This window comes from Kryptolebias marmoratus, linkage group LG23 (assembly GCF_001649575.2).
Source record: "Kryptolebias marmoratus isolate JLee-2015 linkage group LG23, ASM164957v2, whole genome shotgun sequence".
NCBI lineage: Eukaryota > Metazoa > Chordata > Actinopteri > Cyprinodontiformes > Rivulidae > Kryptolebias > Kryptolebias marmoratus.
In genome coordinates, this window is record NC_051452.1 from 11,583,666 (window position 1) to 11,606,924 (window position 23,259).

At 41.0% G+C, this 23,259-nt stretch overlaps 1 protein-coding gene and 1 long non-coding RNA gene across 5 annotated transcripts in view; both read right to left on the reverse strand.

Annotated features, from left to right (window-relative positions):
- Positions 1-355, reverse strand: part of LOC108244151 — a 15,988-nt gene extending 15,633 nt beyond the window's left edge. For all 3 annotated transcript variants that reach the window (XR_005232704.1, XR_001808916.3, XR_003039777.2), the window contains exon 1: positions 247-355. This is a non-coding gene — a long non-coding RNA (uncharacterized LOC108244151). The remainder of the gene's footprint in view (positions 1-246) is intronic.
- A 773-nt stretch (positions 356-1,128) lies between these two features.
- Positions 1,129-17,660, reverse strand: zc3h13 (zinc finger CCCH-type containing 13). Of its 2 annotated transcripts, XM_017430091.3 has the most exons (20): positions 17,503-17,660; positions 16,519-16,686; positions 16,145-16,248; positions 15,911-16,025; positions 15,684-15,792; positions 15,347-15,513; positions 15,069-15,217; positions 14,765-14,965; positions 11,387-11,554; positions 10,919-11,271; positions 10,238-10,687; positions 9,920-10,150; positions 8,201-8,696; positions 7,665-7,861; positions 6,091-7,347; positions 5,344-5,997; positions 5,124-5,264; positions 4,774-4,974; positions 2,670-2,833; positions 1,129-2,591 (listed from the first exon to the last, which is right to left on the reverse strand). In XM_017430091.3, exons 2-20 carry the CDS (start codon positions 16,675-16,677, stop codon positions 2,388-2,390), a joined length of 5,520 nt encoding a protein of 1,839 aa, XP_017285580.1. In that variant the 5' UTR covers positions 16,678-16,686; positions 17,503-17,660; the 3' UTR covers positions 1,129-2,387. The 2 variants fall into 2 exon arrangements, with proteins under 2 accessions (XP_017285580.1, XP_037829828.1); XM_037973900.1 differs by lacking the exons at positions 16,145-16,248; positions 16,519-16,686; positions 17,503-17,660 and having other exon boundaries at positions 15,684-15,824.
- Between the last annotated feature and the right edge of the window lie 5,599 nt (positions 17,661-23,259).

Below are 23,259 nucleotides of genomic sequence, written 5' to 3' on the forward strand. Positions count from 1 at the left end.
CTATTAAAACACTGCAATAGTTTAACGACGAGCTAGGTTTAGCCGTGCTAACAGTGTTCGTCAAGCCAGCGCTACACGTCCCCGTTTTAATGATCAAAATAAACATTTATCCGTCTCAAAAACACAAAAAACGCGTAACATGACGCTTCTATACACATTTAGAGGGAATAAACGGTTAGTTGTGGCATCCAAAACAAAGGATGGCGATAGATTGAGGACACTTTTCATGCCGATAAATTAACTCACCTCGGCTTGTAGCTGAGGCGGAAATCAGAAGGACCGACCTGAAGGGGAGGATTGTGGGTAAAGGAAACGAGTCCGGTCAAAAAATACGTCCCTCCCAAACAAACACACAAATGAGGGTTCCGAGGCCTAATGTATTTTAAAGCGCTGAAAAACTTTGAATGAGCTAAAAACGAACAAAAATTGGGGGGAAAAAACCAAATCCCGATTAACGCAATTTTATCCTTTTTTCTTACTTGTTCTAGACCGTAAAGTGTTGTTAAAAAAGTGGTATTTAATCAGTATATCTTATTCTTATTAGCTTTACAATAATGCTGCCCTCATAGAGAACTTTTATGCTTTAAATTCATTATGTTGTAAACTTTCTTTTTAAAATATTAGCACACACACACTAAAATGTCATGTATTGATGCACTGTTTGGAAAGAGTGAATATAACTTATCTTGGCTTTTCCTGGTTCAGTAAACTTAGTTCATCCTGCTTGTCACTTAAAGTCTTATGAACATGTAAGATGTTCCTGACATTTTGATGTTGAGTCTAGCTGCTTAAATATAAAGTTTATGAATAGTAAGGCTTAAAAGTACAGCTAAATACTAGCTCACAGTTGCCCTATTTTGTTTAACACACAGCCTATTAGTAGTTATGAAAGTACCTACAATTTAGTTGATAAGATTATATATTAATCACTATTATGCTGTATATTTAGGGTGAAAATGCATTTTTTTAAAAAGCTCAAAACATCCAACATGTTCTTGATGTTGTAATTAATATATCAAGATGTAAAGTCATTAATTGTACAAGTATTTAAAAGAAATGGCATGTACATACAAACAGATTTAGGATAAAGTGGATTTTTTCAATATTTCACAACATGACAAATCTGTGTAGGTTAGATACTTCAGTTTTTTATGTATATACATATCACACGTTGTACATGTACATGTGAGTTTGTACTCATGTCAAATTACGCTCAATAAGTTGAAACTTGTTTCTACACCCTTTTTAATATCTTCAGGTTCTCACTTGTCAAAACTTCATACAGTTTAAGAATGTTGCTATTTTACAGAAGGAAAAAAAATTAAACCAGAAGATATCACTTGTACATACCAAAATCAAATTTGCACACACACACACAAAACAAATGTGTTAAAACCTGTGAGGTCAGAATACCAGATAGTTGGCTTCTTCAGAGGCCTCTCGTCGGTTTTAACTTTTCTGTCACAGTTGTGGGTCAGAAGGGTGATGACGGGGATATCAGGTTGAATCCAAACGTTTCTTTGCTGATATTGTGTCCAAGCAGCGACTGAATGCACTTTTTAAAATCAACAACAACCTATGGGCGAGCTTTACCACAGGAAAAAAGTTCAGATTCTTTCTTTTTATTTATTTTTTTTGTTCTTAAGCAGTCTTTCTGATCAGGAGTTCCCATTACGTGCGTTGATGAGGACAGAAACTCCACGTGGCAGTGTTTATGTTCTGGTGTTCCTTCGCTCTTCACTTACTGTCAGGGAGACACTGCCAAACCATTCAAAACACCACAGAACATTATTATTTTTACAGACAAAAAAGTTGAAACAAATAAACACTTATAGAATAGTTTGGCAGTGTTTTTTATGTATTTAAAAAAAGTTCATACAAGTCCCTTAACGTGTCTCAGTGGATTGAGTCGGAACACTCTTCAGACAATACTAGGGATTTTTGTTTTGTTTTTTGTTTTTTTTTAATCCTGTAGCACAATGTAAACAGAAAAAGTTCTCCATCAAAAGTCCTATAGTTTCACACTCAAAGCAAAGAACCATAACAAAATAACATCAACTAACCACTTTAATGTACATTTGAAGTACCACATACAAAACCAAAGCATTTGAAGTTGGTTAGTTCGATAAAACAACTAAAACAGTGATGCAAAAAAAAGCATGAAGTCAGTCAGGTGTGTTTTCTACATCTCATACACATATGTAGGCCTGAATATCAAGACTATTTGTTGATTGAGCATTACAGCCAATATCTAAGATACACAATTCTTGCAGTTTTGCTTCTTATGACTAAAAATGATTGTATGTACAAAAAAAAAAAAAAAAAAAGCAGGCAGAGAATTACAAAGTTAGGAGGCTTAAAAGCATTCACTTCTACCTGTTTTACTCTCAGGACACACACACCTCTGGTTGAGCTATGCTTAGCTTACTACTAGTATTAGCTTCGGCTGTTTCAGCTGCTGGAGCCGACCCTCTACTGGACCTCTCTGGGACAGAGTTCTGGCCAGCCACGGTTTTCCTGAAGAGACGGATGCTCATCTGGAGCAGCTCATTGTCCACCAAAGGTGTAGTGGGGTACTGCTTAGTTAGGCCCTAAGAAAACAAAGCAGCTTTAACAACTCGTGACACAAACTTTAGGCTAATTACACGGGGCAACAAATGCATATTCACCTTCTCGTTTTTTAGCAGCTGCCGGCGGATGGCGAAGTCCCTGCGAGCACACAGGGCTTTGCAGCAGGGCCCGAGGTTGCTCAGCAAACCTGCCCTCTCCACCCGCCTGTTCAGGGCGGCCATGTTCAGGGCGCCCAGGTCGTGCTCAAACAGCTTGTCAGCATCTGGTAAGATGGTACAAAAAGAGTTTGACATTAATAAATTTATGCCCGGTCCTTTGAAGATGATAATACACGGTGTTAAGAATTGGGATAATAAAAATATTATAAAAATATTCTCCCGACAAACTTAAAAATATTAATCCTAAAATTTAGGTAGGTTTTCAGATAAACACAAAATAACATATTATATCATGTTTTAAAAGTCAAGCCACAATCCAGAAACTGAAAAACTAAAACCATTTGTATAATTGATTTTAATGATAACAGTTTAAAGTAAATCTTTTGTATGATCCTATTAGTCTCTCATATGTTTGTAGAGAAGTTGTGACCCACTTTTTTTTTTTTTCCTTTTTACAACATTGCTTCAGTACATTGATGTCTGAAGGCATTCAAGTATACACAGCAGTCTGAAGGCCCCCCCACAAACTCGGGCGAACTTCACTCCGTGGAGGTCCACGCGTATTTGAGGCGGACGTCTGCTGGACATGTCTGTGCAAAGGTCAATTTTTAAGACCGCGTACGAGTACTGTATTTTCTGGACTATAAGGTGCACTTAAAAGCCTTCAATTTTTTCAAAAACCGACAGTGCACCTTATAATCCGGAGCGCCTTATATATGGAAGAAGTAGTGATGTTTTAGTACGACTTTGGTAAACCACAAAGCCGCACCCGCTTGCAGCATTAAGGCTCAGTTATAGTCACGCAGGGCTCCGAGCACAGCGCGCGCACCTGAGCGCGCGGTGGAAGCGTTTAAACTTGACGCTTACATTGGTGCAGTATTCTCCAAAAAGACAGGGCTGTTTAGTTTTGCTTAATGTGCTTTATAGTCTGATGTACCTTATATATGACAAAAAGTTTGAAAATGGACCATTCATTGACAGTGCGCCATATAATCCAGTGCGCCCTATAGTGGGGAAAAAACGGTACTGTGTCGCACAACAAACTGCCCGGCAAGAAACGGTGTTCACATCAAACTGTTTTGTGTGCGATATCAACCGCTCTCAGTTGAGAATCGGAGCCAAGGATAGGCAGCGCGACAGCCGCTCTCTGAGAGCACTGACAGGTGTGTGGTGGCTGTCCTGATGGTGAAGAAACAGGGCTAAAGGCACCTTCTTTACTTTTGATTTTTTTTAAAGCTAAGAAGCAAGCGATCTCTTCTTCCTCGTCCGGTGAAGCCATAACTGAAATTTGTCACAGGAGAATTTTAGGCAATCTGTACGCTCGAGTATAAAGTCTCAACCGTCCACGCGGCTCACAGAGTACGCCCAGTACGCACGAGTATGTGGGGGCCTTTAAGGTCCCTCCAAGGCATTTCAATCAGACTGAGGTCTGGAATTTTATCTGGACCATTATAACAATTCCTTTTTTTTTTTTTTTTTTTTTTAGCAGCTATCGTATTACACAACCCAATTTGGGCCGAACTTCAGACGTCCTATGGCAGGGGTGTCCAACCCTGGTCCTGGAGGGCCACTATCCTGCATGTTTTACTTGTTTCTCTGCTTCAACACACCGGATTTGAATCAACGGGTGAATAACAGGCCTCTGCAGAACATGAAGAGGTAATTTAACCATTGAATCAATGTGTTGGAGCAGGGAAACAAGTAAAACATGATAGTGGCCCTCGAGGACAAGGGTTGCCCACCCTTGGTTTAGACACAAGTCATGCTGCCATGTTCTTTTTGGAGTAAGGAGACTTTTTCCTCAAAAACCTTCCAAGCAAGCAATGTTTGCTCAGTGGTATTCTAAATTTACTGTCATGAATCTTAACATCCAACCTGCTAACTGAAGCCTGTAAAAAGATGGAACTTTTGCTTTCTTTGCTAAGATTAGCGGACTGACTTCAATGTTTTCATATTTAGCCTTTCTAACAGTAGAGCGATGGTCCTAAATAGTTTGAAAATGACCTTTTTCAGCTTGTGATCATTAAAGAACTTCTAGACTCACCTTTCGGATCATCCAGCTCTGACTTGCACACCTCTTTGACTTGCTCCATGAGTTCAGGTCCCACGAGCCGCTTGGAGATGCCAGCTCTCAGCAGCACGGCCCCGGGGGTAAAACGAAGCAAGGCTGCGCCCGCCGCCCGAGGTTCCTGCTTTTGTTTGGGCATCAGACTAGACCAGTCCACGTCAATCACATCCAGCGGACCTGTCGGCACATGGAAGTGCAGGTTCATTTCAACCATCTTATTTTTTTCATGAGAAATAACAGTGAAGATGAGCAAATTGACTGATAACTCATCCAGCTCTCAAGCAGACCAACAAATGCTTTTCAAAATAAAACATATTTAATCGTGCCTGTAATTTTCTCCTCCTCTTGCTGATCATCTTTTTTCTGACTGTCAGCCAGAATTTCATCCAGCTCATCATCACTGATCGGTTCATACTCTTCTCCAACAGACGGGATTGACTGTTCGTCTTCTTTTCCATCATCATCTCCTGGAAAACATGATGTTTTTGGTAAAAACATGGAACAAAATTTAAATGGAGACTTAAAAATAAATTTTTATGGTCTTACCATCAATGCTTTCAGTCTTCTCCAGCTCCCTCTGATCTCCCAAGCCATGATGGCTGTTGCCGGATTTCTCTGGTTCTAGAGGACTGAAGGCTTCTTTTGGCAGCAGAGGCTCGTAGTCGCTCCTGTCCTGCCTCATCATTTCTGCTCTCACGTCTCCTCTCAAGTCCCCTCGTCCCGGAGCTCTCGGATCACCGTGCGGCGGTAGATCCATCATCATTCGCTCCCGCTCCCGGTCTCCGCCTCTTTCACCTCGGCTGTCTCTGTCCCGCTCCCGCTCTCGCTCCCTCTCACGCTCCCGTTCATGCTGCTGGATGAGTCCTTCGGGGATGAGGCGCTCCCGATCCCTGATGTCCCTCTCCCTCAGCAGAGGCTCCCGAGCTGGACGCATGAGCAGGGGCTCTCTTCCCCTGCTCGGCCAGTCCCGGGGCTCTGGCTCCCAGTCTCTCTGTTGCTGAACAGGTTGTTGGAGGTGCAGAGGCTGCTGCGGTTGCTGCTGAGGCCGGTGGTCCTTTCGTTCTCTGTCTCGGTCAAATGGCTCCCTGTCTCTCTCCCGTTCTCGACTGTCATAGGAACCGGCTCGGGACCTGGACCTAGCCTGCCTTTCAGAATCAGGAGAGCTGCGCCTGGAGCTGTGGCTGCGGGAATCTTGCCGATCTGTGAAACAAGAATTTAGGTGTTTGTTACAGCTGTGTCTTAGGTTTCAATCCTCAGTCACAGATTGATTAGATCAGATTTTTGTTTGCGTACCTGATGAGGTGCTGCGGCTGGGCTCCCCTCGCCTCAGCTGATCAATTCGCGATTTCCTCTCTGCCCCCGGAGGATCGTTCACCACCGGCCTCTCACGCTCTCGTTCTCTCTCGCGCTCCCTTTCCCTCTCTCGGTCCCGAGAGCCGGAGCACTGCAGCCTGCCCCGGCGCGACCGCGGGCCCTGAGGATCTTCTGGGTGGGCCGAGTCATTTGAGGGCGATCGCAGGCGTCGGGATGATGTTCGGCTCTGGTTGCTCCCCATGCTGCTGCTGCGTGTCTGCTCTGGAGGCGGTTTGCGGAGCAGAGGCTGGGACATAAGAGGCTGCGGGGTCATAGTTTGAAGCAAGATCGAAGGGTCCTGGGAAAGCAGGGGGGCTATGGGTGGTGGATTACACCTCTCCCTTTCTCTGCCCATCCTGTGGGCACCACCTTTCCTTAGCGGCTCGACCAAAGTCCTCTCAGCAGGAGCCAAGGGAGCTTGTGTTTCCATCAAGCCTCCTCGGTCTGCTGCATCATCATCATCGTCTGTCCAATCACTGAAATTATTCCTATGAGAAAACAAGGCAGACTCTGCGTTTCCTCCAGTTACATGATGATCTGGCCTCATGGAGGGTGGTGGTGTCCGAGGACCTCTCTTCCTTTTACTGTGAGGTGGATGGGCCAAGGCCTCCTCCTCGGAAGCGTCAGACTCGCCTCCTCGTGAGCGTTTCCTTTTGCGGTCATGTACCTTCTTCTTCGCTCCTTTTCTCGGAGAATGTAAAGGTAGGGGCACCTCGGCAGTGGCACCAGCTGGAGGCTCGGGATTGAAACGGTCCCCTGCAGCCGCCAGACTGTTCCCGCCAACGACCTCCTCGTCTTTGCGAGCCTTCTTCAAGCCCTTCCTCTGGGACTTGGTCTTCTTTTTGCCCTCTTCTTGGGACTGAGAAACCGCGACATCTCTGTCCTCGCTGGCGGCGGCGACAGCTGCGGGAAGAGGAGGAGGCGGAGTCGAATCTCTCTGGTCTCTGCCTCTGCTGCGAGAGTCGGAGGGCGCATCTGTTAGGTATTCCCCACGCCTGTCGCCTCCTCTGCCCCGATCTGCACGAGCCTCCAGGTCCTCGTGGCGACTGCGTGCTTCCCGTTTGTCAACGGCTGCCCTGCGCTCTTCGTCTTTCCAGTGAGCGACTTTTTCATTAGACACAGCACCTCTTGGTGGCGACCTTGACAAGGAATCCTGAGGCCTCACCACCTGGCTTAGCAGTCGATGCTTATCCCCATCTGCACACAAGATGACCAAGGAAACGTTTTAGGAAAGCACTTAAACAGTCAAATGTATGTTTCGAGGTTCTTCCTTTCAGATATTTCAGATTCAAATATAATAACTATGAATATTTATTTATGCCAATTTGAAGATAAAAATAGCAGAATCCATAAAACCAAAAGACATGTAGGCAACATCAAGTAAATGTGCCAAAGTAAAATACATCTTAATGATTGACAAGGCTTTTTTTTTTAAAGGGTTTGGTTGACATTATACAAGATATGCATTTCCCATTAAACAGGAGTGTGTCCTTTTTAAAAAAGTAATTTCCTACTGTCAGATGGAGGCGGACACACTGGGCTGGGGAGGAGGGGCTGTGGGTGGAGCTTGGCCTGCCCTCGGCCAATCGGGCGCTCACTTTTGTCCTCGGCACTATTGTAGCCGTCGCTGTCCGCCGGGCTGAAGTCCCGCGCTGCTCGCTTAGGCGAAGGTCGGGGGCTCGGGCTGCTCTCCACCCTGAGCCTCTTACGACTAAAGACAAAACATAAGTGGACAGTTAGAGAAAAACCACAGACTTATGAAAAGTAAAACATGTTCAGCATACAGAAACTTTATATACGGTTAAAATATATTTGCTGTGTTACCTGGAGATGGCAAATGAGTTTGTAGCAAAGAGGTGGTCATAGTATCACTAATATAAAACTAACAAATACAAAAGGAACTGAAAATAAAAACTTGTTGGCTAGCTGAAACTTTGTGTATTGGCATCATGGTAATATTTCTCTTAAATGTTTAAACAAACAAAAATGAATGAATGAATTCTTCTGGAGGAAGATGGACATGAACGTTTAAAAGTGAACGTCGACTTACCTCATTTTACGATCGTCCCGGGTGTCTCGAACAGGCCGGTCATCCCTGGCCTCCTCTCTCCTCTCCCGTCTCTCCTCCCTCCCCCTCTCCCGCTCCTCCCATTCCCGCTGCCTCTCCCGCTCCCTCTGCTCCCTCTCCCTTTCCCTCTCCTTCCTCTCCCTCTCCCGTTCTCGCTCCTCTCTCTCCCTCTCTCGCTCCCGCTCCTCTCTCTCGCGCTCCCTCTCCTCTCGCTCCCGCTCCCTCTCTCGTTCCCGCTCCCTCTCCCGTTCCCTGGCTCGCTCCCTCTCTGCCTCCCTCTCCTTCTCCCTCTCGCGCTCTTTTTCCTTCTCCCTCTCGCGCTCTCTGTCCCGCTCCCGTTCTCTTTCCCGCTCCCTGTCTCGAGCCCTGTCGTCTCGTCTGTCGTCTACTCGGTCTGTCCTTCGCTCCTCCCGTCTCTCCTCCCTCTCAGACTCCTCTGACCTCCTCTGGTATCGGTTTGGAGAAGCTGCTCTTTGGTCTGAGGAAGAAAAAAAACCCCAAAACAATCACGATTAAATACTAGTTATTCTCAGCTGTGAGCTCTTTAGCAGCCTGTTCCTGCTGATTCACAGCTGAGATCATAAATGCCAAGAAAATATCAGGTTTAAAAAAATATTTTAAAGCTCTGTTTGGTCTGTTGTAATGTGAATTTCCCAAATTTTGAACTGAACACTGTACGTACTATTATAACAAAAACCTAAGATTCCTCTCAGTGTTGCAGCAGAACATTATCCTTCGGTCCACGTTCCTCTTACAAACTTAAAGTGTTTTTCTTTCCGTGATACAGTACAGTATACTATGGACTTGACTCAGTATTTATAGCAGGATTCTGTTTTCTACTAAAAGTAACATCAGCTTAGTTTGAGTGATACATAAAAATTTACTTCAGAGAATATCTGAGACTGCTTTCACTTAATAAGGAATTTATTCTGTTCTATACTTTATTCACTGTTGAAGAAAGAAAAAAATATGTTTTGTTTTTCTTTCTGCAACTGTACAGAAAAGCTCCAGAAGTAAATACTAAACTGGGATTTTTTGTGTACCTTCTAATACTTACATAAAACCATATTCTTATTTGCAAAAGCAATTAGATGACAGCTGAAGCACTTCCAGCAGGAACATTATAATATTTCTGCCAGAATACCCATATAATGTGAAACTGACTGGTGTAGAAGATTAAAACAATTGAAATTGTACTTTCACACAACAAGATTGTGGTTATAACTTCACATGTAGCAGCAGCAATAAAGAAATGATACAATAAAATCATGTAAACAATAGAAATAATAGAAGCAAACTGGTTTCTCTTTTAATAAAATGGGAGTTAACTTCAACTCGAACAGTTTATACGTTCATGAGTTTGTAGGCTGAAAGAGTTTCTAGTTTGGAAGTATATAAAAGCTTATAAAATAGCATGAACCTTTGAGGTTTTTGAAACTTAAGTCATTTCAGGACGGCAGCAATCTATTTTCGTCTTGGCCAGAAATAATATTTTTCTTTAAACTGAGGTCGTTCAAAGCATTATCTACAACAGGTAAGACGTTATTTGATGATAACCTTTCCACAGGACCAAACTTCAAAAGACCTGAAATTAGTAGCAACAGGCTAATTAAGTCTGTTGTTACTAAACATAAAAGCAAAGATTCTGTAACTCACTCATGTCCACCAATCGCTTGTGATTTTAGAGATCTCAGAGCCTACCTCTCTCTCTATTGTCTCTGCGATCCCGCTCTCCGTGTCCTCCCCTTCTGTCGTAGGAGGAGTCTCTGGCGTGCTCTTTCCTATCGCTCTCATAGCGGTCTCGGTCTGAAACCTTCTCGGAGCTTCGCTCTGCGGTCCTCTCCACACTTCGCTCCCGGACCCCACTGCTCCGCGGCTCCCAGTTATCGTAGCCGCTGTCCAGTTGGGAACTTCGAGAATTTCTGTTCGAGCCTGAGACACACGGACGCATCAAGTAGTTGAATATCCCCGCATTAAAAGCTTCTCATTTTCTGTCACAAATGTTATACCAGCACTTGCCTTTATCAGATGGCTCATTGGCACGCCCTCTTCCTCGTTCACTCCTGTCGGCTCTGTCCGTCCTGCTCTCCGTCCTCACTTCAGTTCTACCCCCGTCGTCACGTCCATGAGCTCTTCCATAAATTCTGTCATCTTGAGGTGGATCCTCCTTCCTGTAGGCGTCACTCCGATCCCTCTCCTTTTCCCTCCCCCTCTCTTTCTCCCGTTCCCGCTCACGCTGTTCAAGCGACTCTCGACTGGAGCGGGTCTCTGCCCTGCTGTCTCTGGAGTCTTTCACGTCCCGGTTGTCTCGGTGATCTCGGGTCGTTTCCCTTCCTCGCGAGCGAACGTCCCGGCGTTCTCGAGCTTCTCTGGCGTCCCGGTCATCTCGGGCATCCCTCAGAGACAGCACTTCGGAGTCGTAGTCTCTGTCGTCGCGGACACTGTCCTTCTCACGTTTGCTTCGGCTTTCTGTTTGCAGAAGGGAGAAAAATCTTAACAAGCCACGAAGTGAGGACAGCTGACTGAGTTTAAGAAATACTACAATGTCACAAAATTTACCTACTTTCAGAAGAAGCAATAAGACTCATAATTCAAGTTGAAAAGTCAGTTTAGAGACTACTGATGTATACTACTAATGTTGGATAAACAAAAAAAATAATAAACATCTAAAACAAAGATGAGAGGTAAAACATAAGATACCATCTTTGTGCTCATGTCTGCGCTCCTGGATAGGTGGACTCCTCTCTTTGTCCCCGCGACTCCTCTCCCGGCCCCTGGAGCGGCGCTGGCTGGGGCTCGATCTGTCGGACCGCCGATGGGGCGAAGAGGCGTCGTGGGAGGCCGGAGGTGACCGAGAGCGGCGAGAGCGCGGAGGCGAGGAGGCCGAAGCCTGCGCTGCTGCACTTCGGTGGTAGGCGGGGGAAGAGGAGCGACGCCGACGGGGCGAGGGAGAGCGATGGTGGGCGGAGGAACCCGAGTGGGAGGACGGAGAGTGGTGGGAGTGGTGGCGAGGAGGAGTGGGACTGCTGTGGTGATGTGGAGGGGAAGGAGACCTGCAGGAACAAAACAGTGCTCACTCATAATAACCATCAGGTCCAATATTTACTATAATTACTCAAGATTTTAACATTTAATCACACTTCTAAACAGTTATTTTGTGACACAAACCTCTGTGGCGGGGAGGCAAGTGATGAGGTTTTATGAGACGAAACCTTGGGAGAGGTGGATTTCTTTCTTGCTGCAGGCGATGCACCCCTGGAAGGAGATGACACACTGCCAGAACGCTCCTCTGATGTCACTGCTCGCTTGGTCTTATGGGAACTGTCTGATCGTTCCCTAAAACACAAACAGGCAACGCAAAAGGATTTGAAACTGAAGGATAGCTGAAGAAACTTAGATGCATCATAAATTTGACTGTAAAAGTGAACAATATATAATAAGACAACATATAAAAGAGATAAAGACATTAACTTTAAAAAGAAATGGTTAAAACATGTTAAATAAATACAAACAGGCATTACTGAGTTTGATTTATGACAGGACAAAGCTTAATCACCAGAGCCAAATATGCAGAATGTTACGCGTCGCTGTGTCAGAAATTAAAGGATGCAGAGGAATAAATATAGATTTTAGTGGTGTTCCAATCGATCGGCCACCAATCATCATTAAAAAGTATGTGATCGATGTTCGCCGATCAATGTCTTTTGTTGCCGATCACAAAACCTTTATACTTTGCAGCCTGTAGAGGCGCTGTGTGCAGTGTGGCGTAGCTACGTCTTTCCTTCACACTGCGCAAGTGCGTGGCTGCAAATTTAAAACAAACATGTCTGCCGTGTGGAACTTCTACACCGTGTGTGACAGTGATGTGAAGTTTGCGTCCTGCAACACGTGCAACAGAAAAGTACCTCGTGGGGGAACCACGTCAAAATCTTTCAACACTACGAATTTAATACGATATTTAAAAAACAACCACTTGGCGGAGTACGGTGAGTTTTCGAGGCTCACTGCACAAAATGAAAAGAAGACATCCGTCGGAGATTTCAGGCTTTACAGCGCCTTCAGCTGGGGGACAGACGGCATAAACGTTGCAGGGTAAGCTAACGCTGTTGTTTATAGTCCTACCTTCGCTCTTTATGCTTGCATCTGGTCACACCCACGACCAATGAGTGAACAGGAGCTAAGCTTGCGCCGCCCACAAAGCAGGGCTGGCCCGGCTGGCTCGACACCGAAGCAAGTACTGAAAAAGCAGGGACTGAGTGCGAAAAAATGCAGATGTGAACGCAAAAGCGAACCGAATAGAGTGGAGCCGGGACCGTTAGGGTCCGTCTGAAAGCCCCATAAGTGACATATTTGCCAAAAGAAGACACGTTGTAGTTCATTTCAGGCACTCTCCATTAGCATATGCAAGACTTCAGAGTGTACAGAAACAACTTGGCCAGCCCACCAAAAGACTGCAACAAGATGTCAGCACTAGGTGGAACAGCACCTATTATATGCTCCACAGTCTCCTTGAGCAAAAACGAGCACTGGGTGTTTATGCTGCCGACTTTGAGCTACCTGCTACCTTTACTGAAAACATAACAACACTCCTGGAACCTTTTGAAGAGCTGACTAAGGAAATATGCGCATCAACTGCATCTGCTGCTGATGTCATACCCTCTGTGATGGTTTTAAAGCATCTCCTTACCAAAGAGACTGCAGCAGATCATGGTGTGAAGACAACTAAGGACACGTTGCTGGAAGCTGTCACCAAAAGATTTGCTGACATTGAAGAAGAGCCCCTCTACAGTTTGGCAACAGTCATAGACCCAAGGTGAGAAAATTATCAAATGATGATGGAAAAATAAGTATTTCCAAAAATTCTGACTATTTTAAATCTCAACTGACCTGAGACAATGAGTTTCACGTGAAATTAATGTGATTTCCCCCACTCCCCCTTCAAGGTACAAAGACAGATTTTATTCTGAAAGACTGAAGACCAACACACACAGACTGCTTCTTGGTCTGATGACACAAGTCACTCAGAGGGACCCAAACCAATAACCTGAAGCTAACAGCACAGGGGAACCAGCAGAGAAAGTGCCACGACCAGGAGCCTTGTCTTCCATGTTTGGTGAAATCCTGGCAGAAGAAACCATGCAGCAGGTTCACACTGAAAGTGCAACACAGTCAGAGATGATAATCTATCTCTCAGAGTGCATCATCATTGGAATACTGGAAAACTAACAAGGAACGCTTTCCAGGCCTTGCTAGAGTAGCAAGGGCATACCTGTCTGCACCCTGCACAAGTGTGGAGAGAGAGCGCTTATTCAGCGCTGCATCCAACATTGTAGACGAACACAGGAATAGACTCATGCCTGAAAAAGCTGAGATGCTTCTGTTTATTAAAAATAATCTTCCCACAATGCTCAACAAGTATGTATTTAGCATGTGTAAATGCTGTTCAACATTTTTGCCTGTTCAAAGCAAATGCACTTTAATTTCACTTGTGCTGCTTTCTGTTTCAGGGTCTTTAAGACCATATTAATGTTGTTTAAGTAGCAAATGGGTTATTTTATTTCACATGTGAAGCAGCAGAATTATTGCATTTATTTGTTTTATAAATTATAAAAAAAGGAAAACAGTTTTTTTCGTTGCACAACAGTGGTTACTAATGCACAAGACAGTCAGCCATGCTGTCAGGTAGTTTTACTTTATTAACTTATGATAGTTTATTTGAGTGCAACTTGCCTTTGACTTTGAATGTTTGAAAACTTTGTTTCCTTCTTTACTTGAATTTTGTTTTTTGATTTTGGCAATGTTGAGAATTTTTTCTTACTTTCTGTATTATTTAGCCTGTTGAGCCTTCATGTGTTTTCAGTCTTTTAAAGACAGTATTACTGAAAGCACTACAATTTGCTACTATTGACTGACTAGTCATGCATTGTGCCTGCAAGAGCTTGTTTTTTTCTCTTAGAAAAAGTAAATAAAACATGTTTTTGTCTAAATTAAGGTGATTTTATGGTTCCTTTTTTCCACATCATGTAGCCGCAAGTTCTTATAATAATTTTTTTCTTTCTTTTTTTTTTTTTTTTTTTTTTTTTTTTTTTTTTTTTACAGCCAATCCATGTGATTGGTATCGGTGATTGGCAGTGATCAGCACTCATGGGTGATCGGTATCGGCAACAAAAAACCTGATCGGAGCATCCCTAATAGATTTACGTCAATCTGAAGCAATTTTGTCTGATAAATTTGGATTGCACTGAGTTAAAAGTGCATAAGATCACACAAAGGCACTTAAACATGTTTTTTTTTAGGCTAATCAGGTCATGCAGCTGAGTTAGTACAGCCCTGTAAACTTGTCTGAACACAAGCTGGAGAGGTTGTTAGAACACGCTCCGGCCTTTTTAGAACTTACCTTACAATCTGCCTATATATACCATATAAAAAGAATGAATATATATATATATATATATATATATATATATATATATATATATAAATAAATTTAATAATATGACGTGATAAAGCTCAAACAGCTCAAACCACAAAGCATCTACGCCGTACCTGCGTTTTTCCTTCTTCTCTTTGTGTTTTTCAGGATCTCGTCCTCGATCTTTGCCTTCCTTCTGCTTCTCCTCGGTCTTCTCCTTGTTTTTGTGCTTTCCTTTGTGTTTCTTCCCCACTACAGGAAGGTCCAGAGGAACAGGGGGAGGAGGACTCGGCGTTCGAGGACCTTTCTTCTTACTGTGGGTTCCTTTGGAAGACCTAATAAGATGATAAACAATATAATGAGCGCTACCATTAGTCAAAATAAATTACATAAGAGTGTTTTTGCTAAATTCTGACAAAAATCCAAAAACCTTCCTACCTGGTGGCTTCTGAAACAGCTAAGGCCACTGATCCCTTCTTCTCCTTCTTCCCAGAGCCGGACCCTTTAGTTCCACTTTTGTGTTTCGGAGGGCTGCAGGACTTCCTGGATGAGGGTGAATCTTTGGAGCTTAACAGCTCAGGCGAGGCCTGAGGGACGGAGATAGGAGATGAAGAAGAAGAAAGTAGCAGTGACACGTTTTCTTGTCTCCAGAAAGCGTTCCAGCTAAAACCTAAAACGACTCAGCCGTTTACAACCTCGTGCATCTTGTTTCTTACCTTTGGCAGTGCTGTGCTTCTGGATTTTGACGAAGTCTCATCTTTCTTAATGAGCACATCATCTCTCTTATCCAAATTTTCCTGCTCCAGTTTCATTAGCTCCCTTTGAATTTTCTGGCGCTTCATCTCGAGGGATAACTCGTAGTCGTAGTCACCGATATCAGAATCTGAGAGTCAAAAATCAAAAGAACGTGAAGCGTTACACCTTACGTCCAAGAAAGTTGACTGGATATCAAATAAGTTGGTCGTTTTAGCAAGTGTGTTTCATTTCTGAATCAAAAAAAGTGCACAACTAGATAGTGAACTAAAGGAAGGACATCTTGCAAAGCTAATGAACCTTCTCGATTAGTTTCCCACTCTGCTGGCTCTTCTTCACTGGCTGGTGTACGCTCTTTTGTGATCTTTATATCCTCCTTTTCTCTGTGTCGGCCTCTTGAGGAGTCTCTCTGCAGCAGATGGATCCACAAACAAATAAATGCTACAAAAATCAATAACTCAGTTTTGATACAATCAAAGTAGTCGATCAGAAAAACATACACTTAAGAAGTAAAGCGGACAACTCACTCTCACTGTTGGGGATGTTGGCTCGTCTAAGTCTCGCTTCAAGTTTTCCGGGTCAACATCCTGTCGTTTATTTTTCATCCTCTCCCGCAGATCACCTGTGGGTCTCTCGGTTGACCTGCTCAATTAAGACACATTTATACACAAACATGTGCAATGATCACTTTAATATGCAAAGGAAAAAACAAAGAATAAACCGATGAATGATAAGTTTGGAAACCCATCGAGCCTTCTCACCGGTTAAAGCTGAATCCTTTGCCTCGTGGCTGAGTTCCATGTGTGTAGCGACAAGTGTTACCGTAACTGCAGCTGCCGGTCTTCAGCCAATTTCTACAGTGACTCTGAGAAAGACACAGACAAACTGATCCAATGACCTGAAGCAAAACCCACTCACTTACCAAAACTGCCTCAAAGGAAACCTTGTGAACTGTCAGATTCAGTGTAAACACAAAACATAAAGCCCTTTTATTAGCAACTCAAGTCCTAATTAAAGAGAAACAGTCAGATATACTTATCTCTAAAACAATGTTTTTTTTGCAGGATGCATCTGACTTTGAAATTGCCTAAACACAAACATTTGTTGAGCCCTGTGAATGCCAGGCGACACGTACATCAGCAGCATTAGTCCCAGTGCTGGGACCAAGTCTTTCGAATACACTGGGCCTGCGGGACAGGGCGGCGGGGTTGGTGGTGCTGCTGGTCGTAGTGCTGCTGCTGTCAGATATCGTTTTTGAATTCTCCACTGTTACTTTCCGCCTTATCTTGGACATTCTGCAGGACTAAAAATGGAAGAAAATTAAAAAAAAAAAACAAGCTTAATAAAAAAAGTGTCCCTCCCCCCCACATGCAAAGAAATTAAAACCACACAGAGCAATATTCAGTAAGAAACTATAAACTATATTAAGGGCAGTTAATGGACAAGGATAACACAGTAATATGGCAACTTGTCAAATAAGCACCATGTGAGATGTAAAACAATAACAACAGTGTAATAAATTACAGGAAAAAAATAACAACAGATAAAAACACTCTTTACAACATTTCACTGTGAAATGCTAGTAATGGCTGCTGTGTTGTAAGGTGTTTATCTTCAGATTATTTTTTTCTCTGATGTTACTTTTATGTGTACTTTGTGTCTTATGATATCATTTTGTGTTTTGTACATCATTAACTGTGATCTTACAAACTTTCACAAACACAGCCTCTAAATGACCTCTTTTTTAACTGAGATAAGGGCTCTAATTTTAGTGCAACATCTCTGAATAAGTGGTCCCAGCCTTGTTTATGTGGGTCTTAAAGCCAATTCATTCAATGGCATGTCGGATGTGCTAGTAGTCTGCTCTGCGGTAGCTTTAAGTTAGCAGTAATGCAGGCTACATTAAGAATATAGCTTTATGCAAGCACAATAATTATTGTTTTGCTTGTCTACGTTTGAATTAATGCTCAGCCGGTTACTTGTTCTGTACACCCGAGACCGGGAGCTCCAAAACAGATTCATGCTAATGCTAACGTTAGCTTCAGGCCTACGCTAACTCCAGCAGGGCGCGAGCAGATTGAAAATAAATTAAAAAAAAACCTAAGTCGAACTTGCTCACCCAATATCAGGTTTCGGTGTCGCATCTGCTTCGGACTAGTTAGCGGAGCAAGCGCTTGTTGAAACGAGCCAGCCTTATTCTTTAAATTCAAAGGCAGAAGCTGCCCGGAGTGCCTTCATGTTGGCGTAGAGTGCGCCTCCCTCGCGTAACTTTCTTTCTTCTTCTGTGGTTTTTACTCGGTAGCGCTTGACGCATCATCACCGCCAGCAGTTAGCTAGCTGGGCTAGCTACACGGCTGAATGGAGTGCAGCCATGTGTAAAATAGATCTTGCCCTTTTAACCTTTATATATATTTGTATATTTATATGAAATGTAAGTTTTAATAGGATCTCACTGGCGTTATTGGAAATAAAATTCAATGATAAGATACGTGTAGGCCCCTTTTTAGTGGATATTTGTCCACAGTTTAAAGTAATTTGGTCCTCCAGTTATGACTGAAAATGACAAAATGGACACTTTGAAGTAACTGATGCAATTCTTAAAATTTCCAGTTTTTTAAGTGTTTTTCTTGCTCAGGAAGCCTAAATATATTTGTTTTAGCAATCTGAAACAAAAAAAATGTTTGTATTGCATGTCTGAATGTAGTTAGAAAAAAAATACAATAAAGCTTTCTCTTGGTCTGAAAATGAAAAGAATGGACACTTTGAAGTAACTGATGCAATTCTTAAATTTTCCAGTTCTTTTAATGTTTTTCTAGCTCAGGAAGCCTAAATAATTTTTAGCCTAGCATAATTTTTGTGCGTATTTTGTATTTAAAATCTATATACAGTGTTTTGTAGAGGAGATAAGACAATTTAAAACAACTCTTCACTTCAGGTTTTGGAAAAACCCATTTAAGCTTAGATACAATGGAAGTCAATGATAGTTTGAAAGTGTGCAATTAGAATTTGAGAGAAAATAATACATTATATATTAGTGAGAGACCCACTGGATGAAATGTTTTAATGTATGAACTGTATAAGAAGTATACAATTAGTGGAAGTAAGAAGAGTTTGCCAAAAAATGTTTCTAGTTGTAAATAAATACAATGTACAATGTAAGTAAAACTTTAACAGTGATTGTGTAAAAACTGCTAAAGGCATCAAAATACCAGTTTAGTCATTTAAAGTCCAACTTTCTCCGACTCGTTTAAACTTTGAATTATATTTGTGAAGCTGTTATACCCAGCACTGTGAAGTATGCCTGATCTTCAGAGCTCCAAGGAGGGTTGGATTTGTTCACTTGATTTGCCAAATTCCATTGTTTTCTTTGAGGAAAGTTTTATTATTTATTTATTTATATATTTGCAACTTTAATAAAGTCTACACATTGTCAAAAATACTTTGAATATGAAAACTTTGTGTTATTTTCAACTAAGAAGAATTTTATAATTTAAGACCAACACATTTTCAAAAAAGGCACATAATGACAGCACTTAAGTTTGCAAAAACCTTTACAACCCTTCCTCTGTACTAACTTAAAACCTTTCAAATTTCCTACTGCAGACATTATTTGCAAACTCAACTTTAAACTTTAAAATGGTTAAATACTGTACATAGCGACAGAGAAATTACATAACTTAGTAGCTGGCAGCTAGAAAATGCTAGAAAATAGCTGAAACGTTGTTACTAAACTTTCTGAAACCAAATATTTTAAAATAAGTACATTCTTTGTCTGTAATACATTTTTAAATTCTCTTTAACAAAAATCTTTTAGATTTTAAAAACTTCAAAGATATATCACAGTATCTTATACCACATTATACTAAAGTCAACAACTTGCTCTTATTTCCAAACATATTTTGTCGGAATTCATAACAGACATCGTTACTAGAATTGTAGGTCATAATTATACAAAATATTTTTTAAAAATTTGTTGACAGTGTCTAATACAGTGAATATTTTACTACAACAAATCTTTAACATAGTCTAAATAAGCATTTTAAAGATTTTTCATTTAATATTACTTTAATTTAATTCAGTTAATAAATGTAAAACTGGTCATCTTTCTTTCTTTCTTGTTTTTGTATTTACAGAAATACTTTAAATGGACCATTCAGCAGCTTACCCCAGGTCCAGACATGAAGGGCATCCTTCCAGTTGAAGAGATTTACCTGTTGTCTGGTTGGTCTTCAGTTCACAGTGAGGTTCCAGCCCACAGGATGCTGGTGTAAGATAAATCCTGATAGAGAGAATTTTTTTTTTTTCATTGAAATGTGTTGTGGTCTCCTATTGATGTTTTCAGTGCTTTAATTAGTACTAGTATATTCTTTTAACTGTACTCTACATGTTATATACATTACATTTTTGTTACATTACATTACATACATTCTTGTCCAGCCTGCAAAAATACAGTACTTAGAAAGGACTGAATTGGAGCGACAATGCTTCCCATCCTGGTTTGTCAACAACTGCACCACTGGAACTGCCAGAAAACGTAACACTATGCCAAGGAGCAATTTCCTCTCAAGGATTTTGGCAACACAACTCAAACATTGCTGGGAATAGTAGCAGTGCACACAGCGAAGAATAAGACTGCTGAATTCTGTCAGCCTTGTTAGATAGTGCTTGGCAAAGAAAACTTAGCTTGATCTACACAAAGTCTTGCATGCAGATCAGCTTTTTAAAACACTTTGAAAACAACACAGTTTATAGGAGACTCCCGTGTTTTTGATAAACCATAGTTACAAACATCATCATTTTTTTCACTTTTGAAATTATGATTTTTAATAGGTTCTGCCTCTATAGAAGACCAAGACTCACAAGGAACAGTTTAATTGAGCATTTGTTTAGCTAACTTTTGTCTTTAGATTGATCTTGTGTTTCATTACTGTATAAGGATTAGTGTATTTCTGACATGAGTTTTTATAGTTCTTTCTTTCTATGGGAGAGGTTGAACTTCTACTTTAAACTCAGGTCCCCCCACCAGAGATCGAGGATCCTGAAGGTTTTACACAGTAGCTTATCTATTCCTTGATGTGGGAGATTATCTTGCTGGCCTGCTCCTCATCTTTGAATCTCTTCCTGAGTCCTTCTGAACATAAATGCCTGAGGTTGTTCTAGGATCTGCTAGGTCTATTCTCTCAGTTTGGAGGTCCCAGCATTGAGTGCTGCAGTGACTGCTGGCTCTACTGAAAGTCTTGACTTCCCACAATTTTTTTCCCTCTTTCAGCCCTCCATAGTTATTGAGCGCCTCATATACTGTCTTGATCTTATTAAATTCTATTTGAACTTGAAAGTTGGAATTTTTACATTCTAAATCGGAAAATCTGGAACTGACATCAGTTTCAAGTTCTGACTTCTGAGGTAAATGGAAAATAGCATTAAGTTGGGTCTGACATCATTCTCAGATCTGAGTTTAACTTCTCAGGTAAATGAAACGCAGCATTACAGTTGTTTGGGTTTGCTACATTTATGACTCTTCCAAACATATTATGCCAGCAGCCCATTTCTCATCAAACGGTCCTGCTTCCCCAACATCGGATCTGACCTTGTTCATCCAGACAATGTCTGAGCCAGTATGACGTTTATATGTCTTGCTCAATGCACACCAGCATTGATAGACGTTGTCTTGATGAGGATTTGAACTCCTGATCTTCTGTTAACCTGCCAGACTAATTGCTACCATACAAGAAACTACCAAACCCAACATCCATACTGAATAAGATCAACTTCTGACCCAGTGTCCAGATGTCGTTTTTATGTTTCTAAAGTGATGGTAATATCAAGAAGAATGAACATGAAAAGCACAATAAATACCAAGGACTGAAAATAGAAACTGAGAAGTTGTGTAGAGTCAAGGATTCAGTGGTGCCAGTGGTTATCGGGTGATGAGCAAAACAAAAGCTAAAAGTCAAAATTGGCAAACGCTAAAATAGTAGAACTGCTGCTAAATTCTAAAACCATTGAAATAGTAGCCTAATGATAAAACCAGCACAACTGCAGCTAAAAGCCAAAAAATTGCAAACAAGTAGCTAAAAGCTAAAACTTGACTACACTTGGTTAAAAGTTAAAACCAGCAAAACAGTAGATAAAAGCTATAAATTAGCTAAACAGTAATTAAAAACTCAAAAAAGCAAAACCATAGCTAAAAGATAAAATTAACAAAATGGTAGCTGACAGCTAAAATGATCAGAACAGTACCTAAAATTCAAAACCAGCAGAACAGTGGCTAAAAGCTAAAACTATCAGAACAGTAGCTGGTAGGTAGAAGTACAATTTTAACAAAATAGAAGTAAAATCTAAAATCATCAAAACAGAATCTATAAAATCTATGAACAAGAAAACAGTGTAAATGCTGAGTCAGCAATCACACTAGGTTAACTAGGTTTAAGGTGTTAAACTTTCCAATTTCAAAATTTCCCAGTCTTTGCAAAATATAAAATGCCAATTTTTCTAATGGTTGTTGAAGTTTGAATATATCCTCCAGAATATTTGATTAGACGTATTTATTTATAAAATGTTTTTAAATGAAGATAATGCCTCATTCAGATGTTTTTCTATTTTGCACATTTTAATTAGTTAACAAAGCATGAGTCAGCTTCCCACAATAGTTTTTTCTGTTTATAGTTTCTATCCTTTTTTTCCATCTATACTATTAGCTATTTTAACCAGTCATATATCAAAACTTTAAAAAAGTTAAGGCATTAAGGCTATGACATTTGGTTTTTGCCACTTTTGTATTATTTAAATTATTTAACTGTATTTGCATTTTTTTCTCCTAGAAATGCATACAAAAATTTAAATCCTTGAAAACATTCTTTTTGAAATCTACTTTAGCATAATTGCTTCATTTTAGCTTTTAGCTACTTACTTGCGAGTTTTAGCTTTTAACTGCGGTTTTGCTAATTTTAGCTTCTGACTGGCTTGTTTTAACTTGAGCAATTCAGTTTTAAAATTTTAGCAAATAACAGCAAAATCATATATCACTCAGCATTCTCACTGTATTTTATGCAAAAATAAACTTTTCTCTGTTCACTTTAGCAAATTCAGCTCATTTTTCATTCATTTGCTTTCCATGGTGGCTATTAGGTCTGATCAGAGCAGAACATTACATTTAATTCTAAATACCTTGAATTACAGATGTCTGACTGATCTGGTAAAATCTTTTTAGAAGTGTAGCGTCCTCCAGTAAACAGAAGAGGTTCAGCCTTTGATTGATTGCTCCTGAAGGACAAGAAGAAAACTTCTGAGTTTGCAAAATAAAACAAACAAACAAACAAACAACAACAACAAAAAAACATTATATATACATATATATATTCAACAAGAAATCTGGTGACAATTTAGTCTCACAAGATCTTAAGACCATGAGAGACTGTTACACCTTTTAGTTTTGGTGTACCACTCCAAGATTATCAGTGGTCCCCTGATCTGGCCCCCCTTTGAAAACTTTATGGAGGTACCCCTGGTGACAGTCAGTCAGTTTTTTTCTCAAATGTCTTTTTATTGATTGTTTACAATATAATGACAAGCATAGTACAAAATATAACCATAAAATGTCAACAAATTTAGCCCATGAACAAATCCCCAGATAGCAGACACATCCATATAGAACTGAACTAATGTGAAATAAGTAATAAATAAATAAATAAATGAAAAAAAAAGAAAGAAAGAGAGAGACAGAAAAAAAACAAAACAAAACAAAACAAAAATAACAAACAAACAAAAGGGGGCTATGGGGGGAAAGAAGGGGGTTGGGGAAGGGAAGAGGCACCTGTACACACATTGAGGACGAATTAACCTGATCTAGAATAGAATCCCACGTCCCGTCAGAGAT

Bases quoted from the DNA above. Each gene is read 5' to 3' on its own strand.
- zc3h13 (XM_017430091.3), bottom strand. From the start codon at position 16,677: ATGTCCAAGATAAGGCGGAAAGTAACAGTGGAGAATTCAAAAACGATA. The intron at 2,834-4,773 runs GTGAGTCTAGAA...CCATCTTACCAG, and splicing joins AGAGCTGGATGATCCGAAAG to ATGCTGACAAGCTGTTTGAG. The intron at 2,592-2,669 runs GTGAATATGCAT...TTGTTTTCTTAG, and splicing joins AGCTGCTAAAAAACGAGAAG to GGCCTAACTAAGCAGTACCC.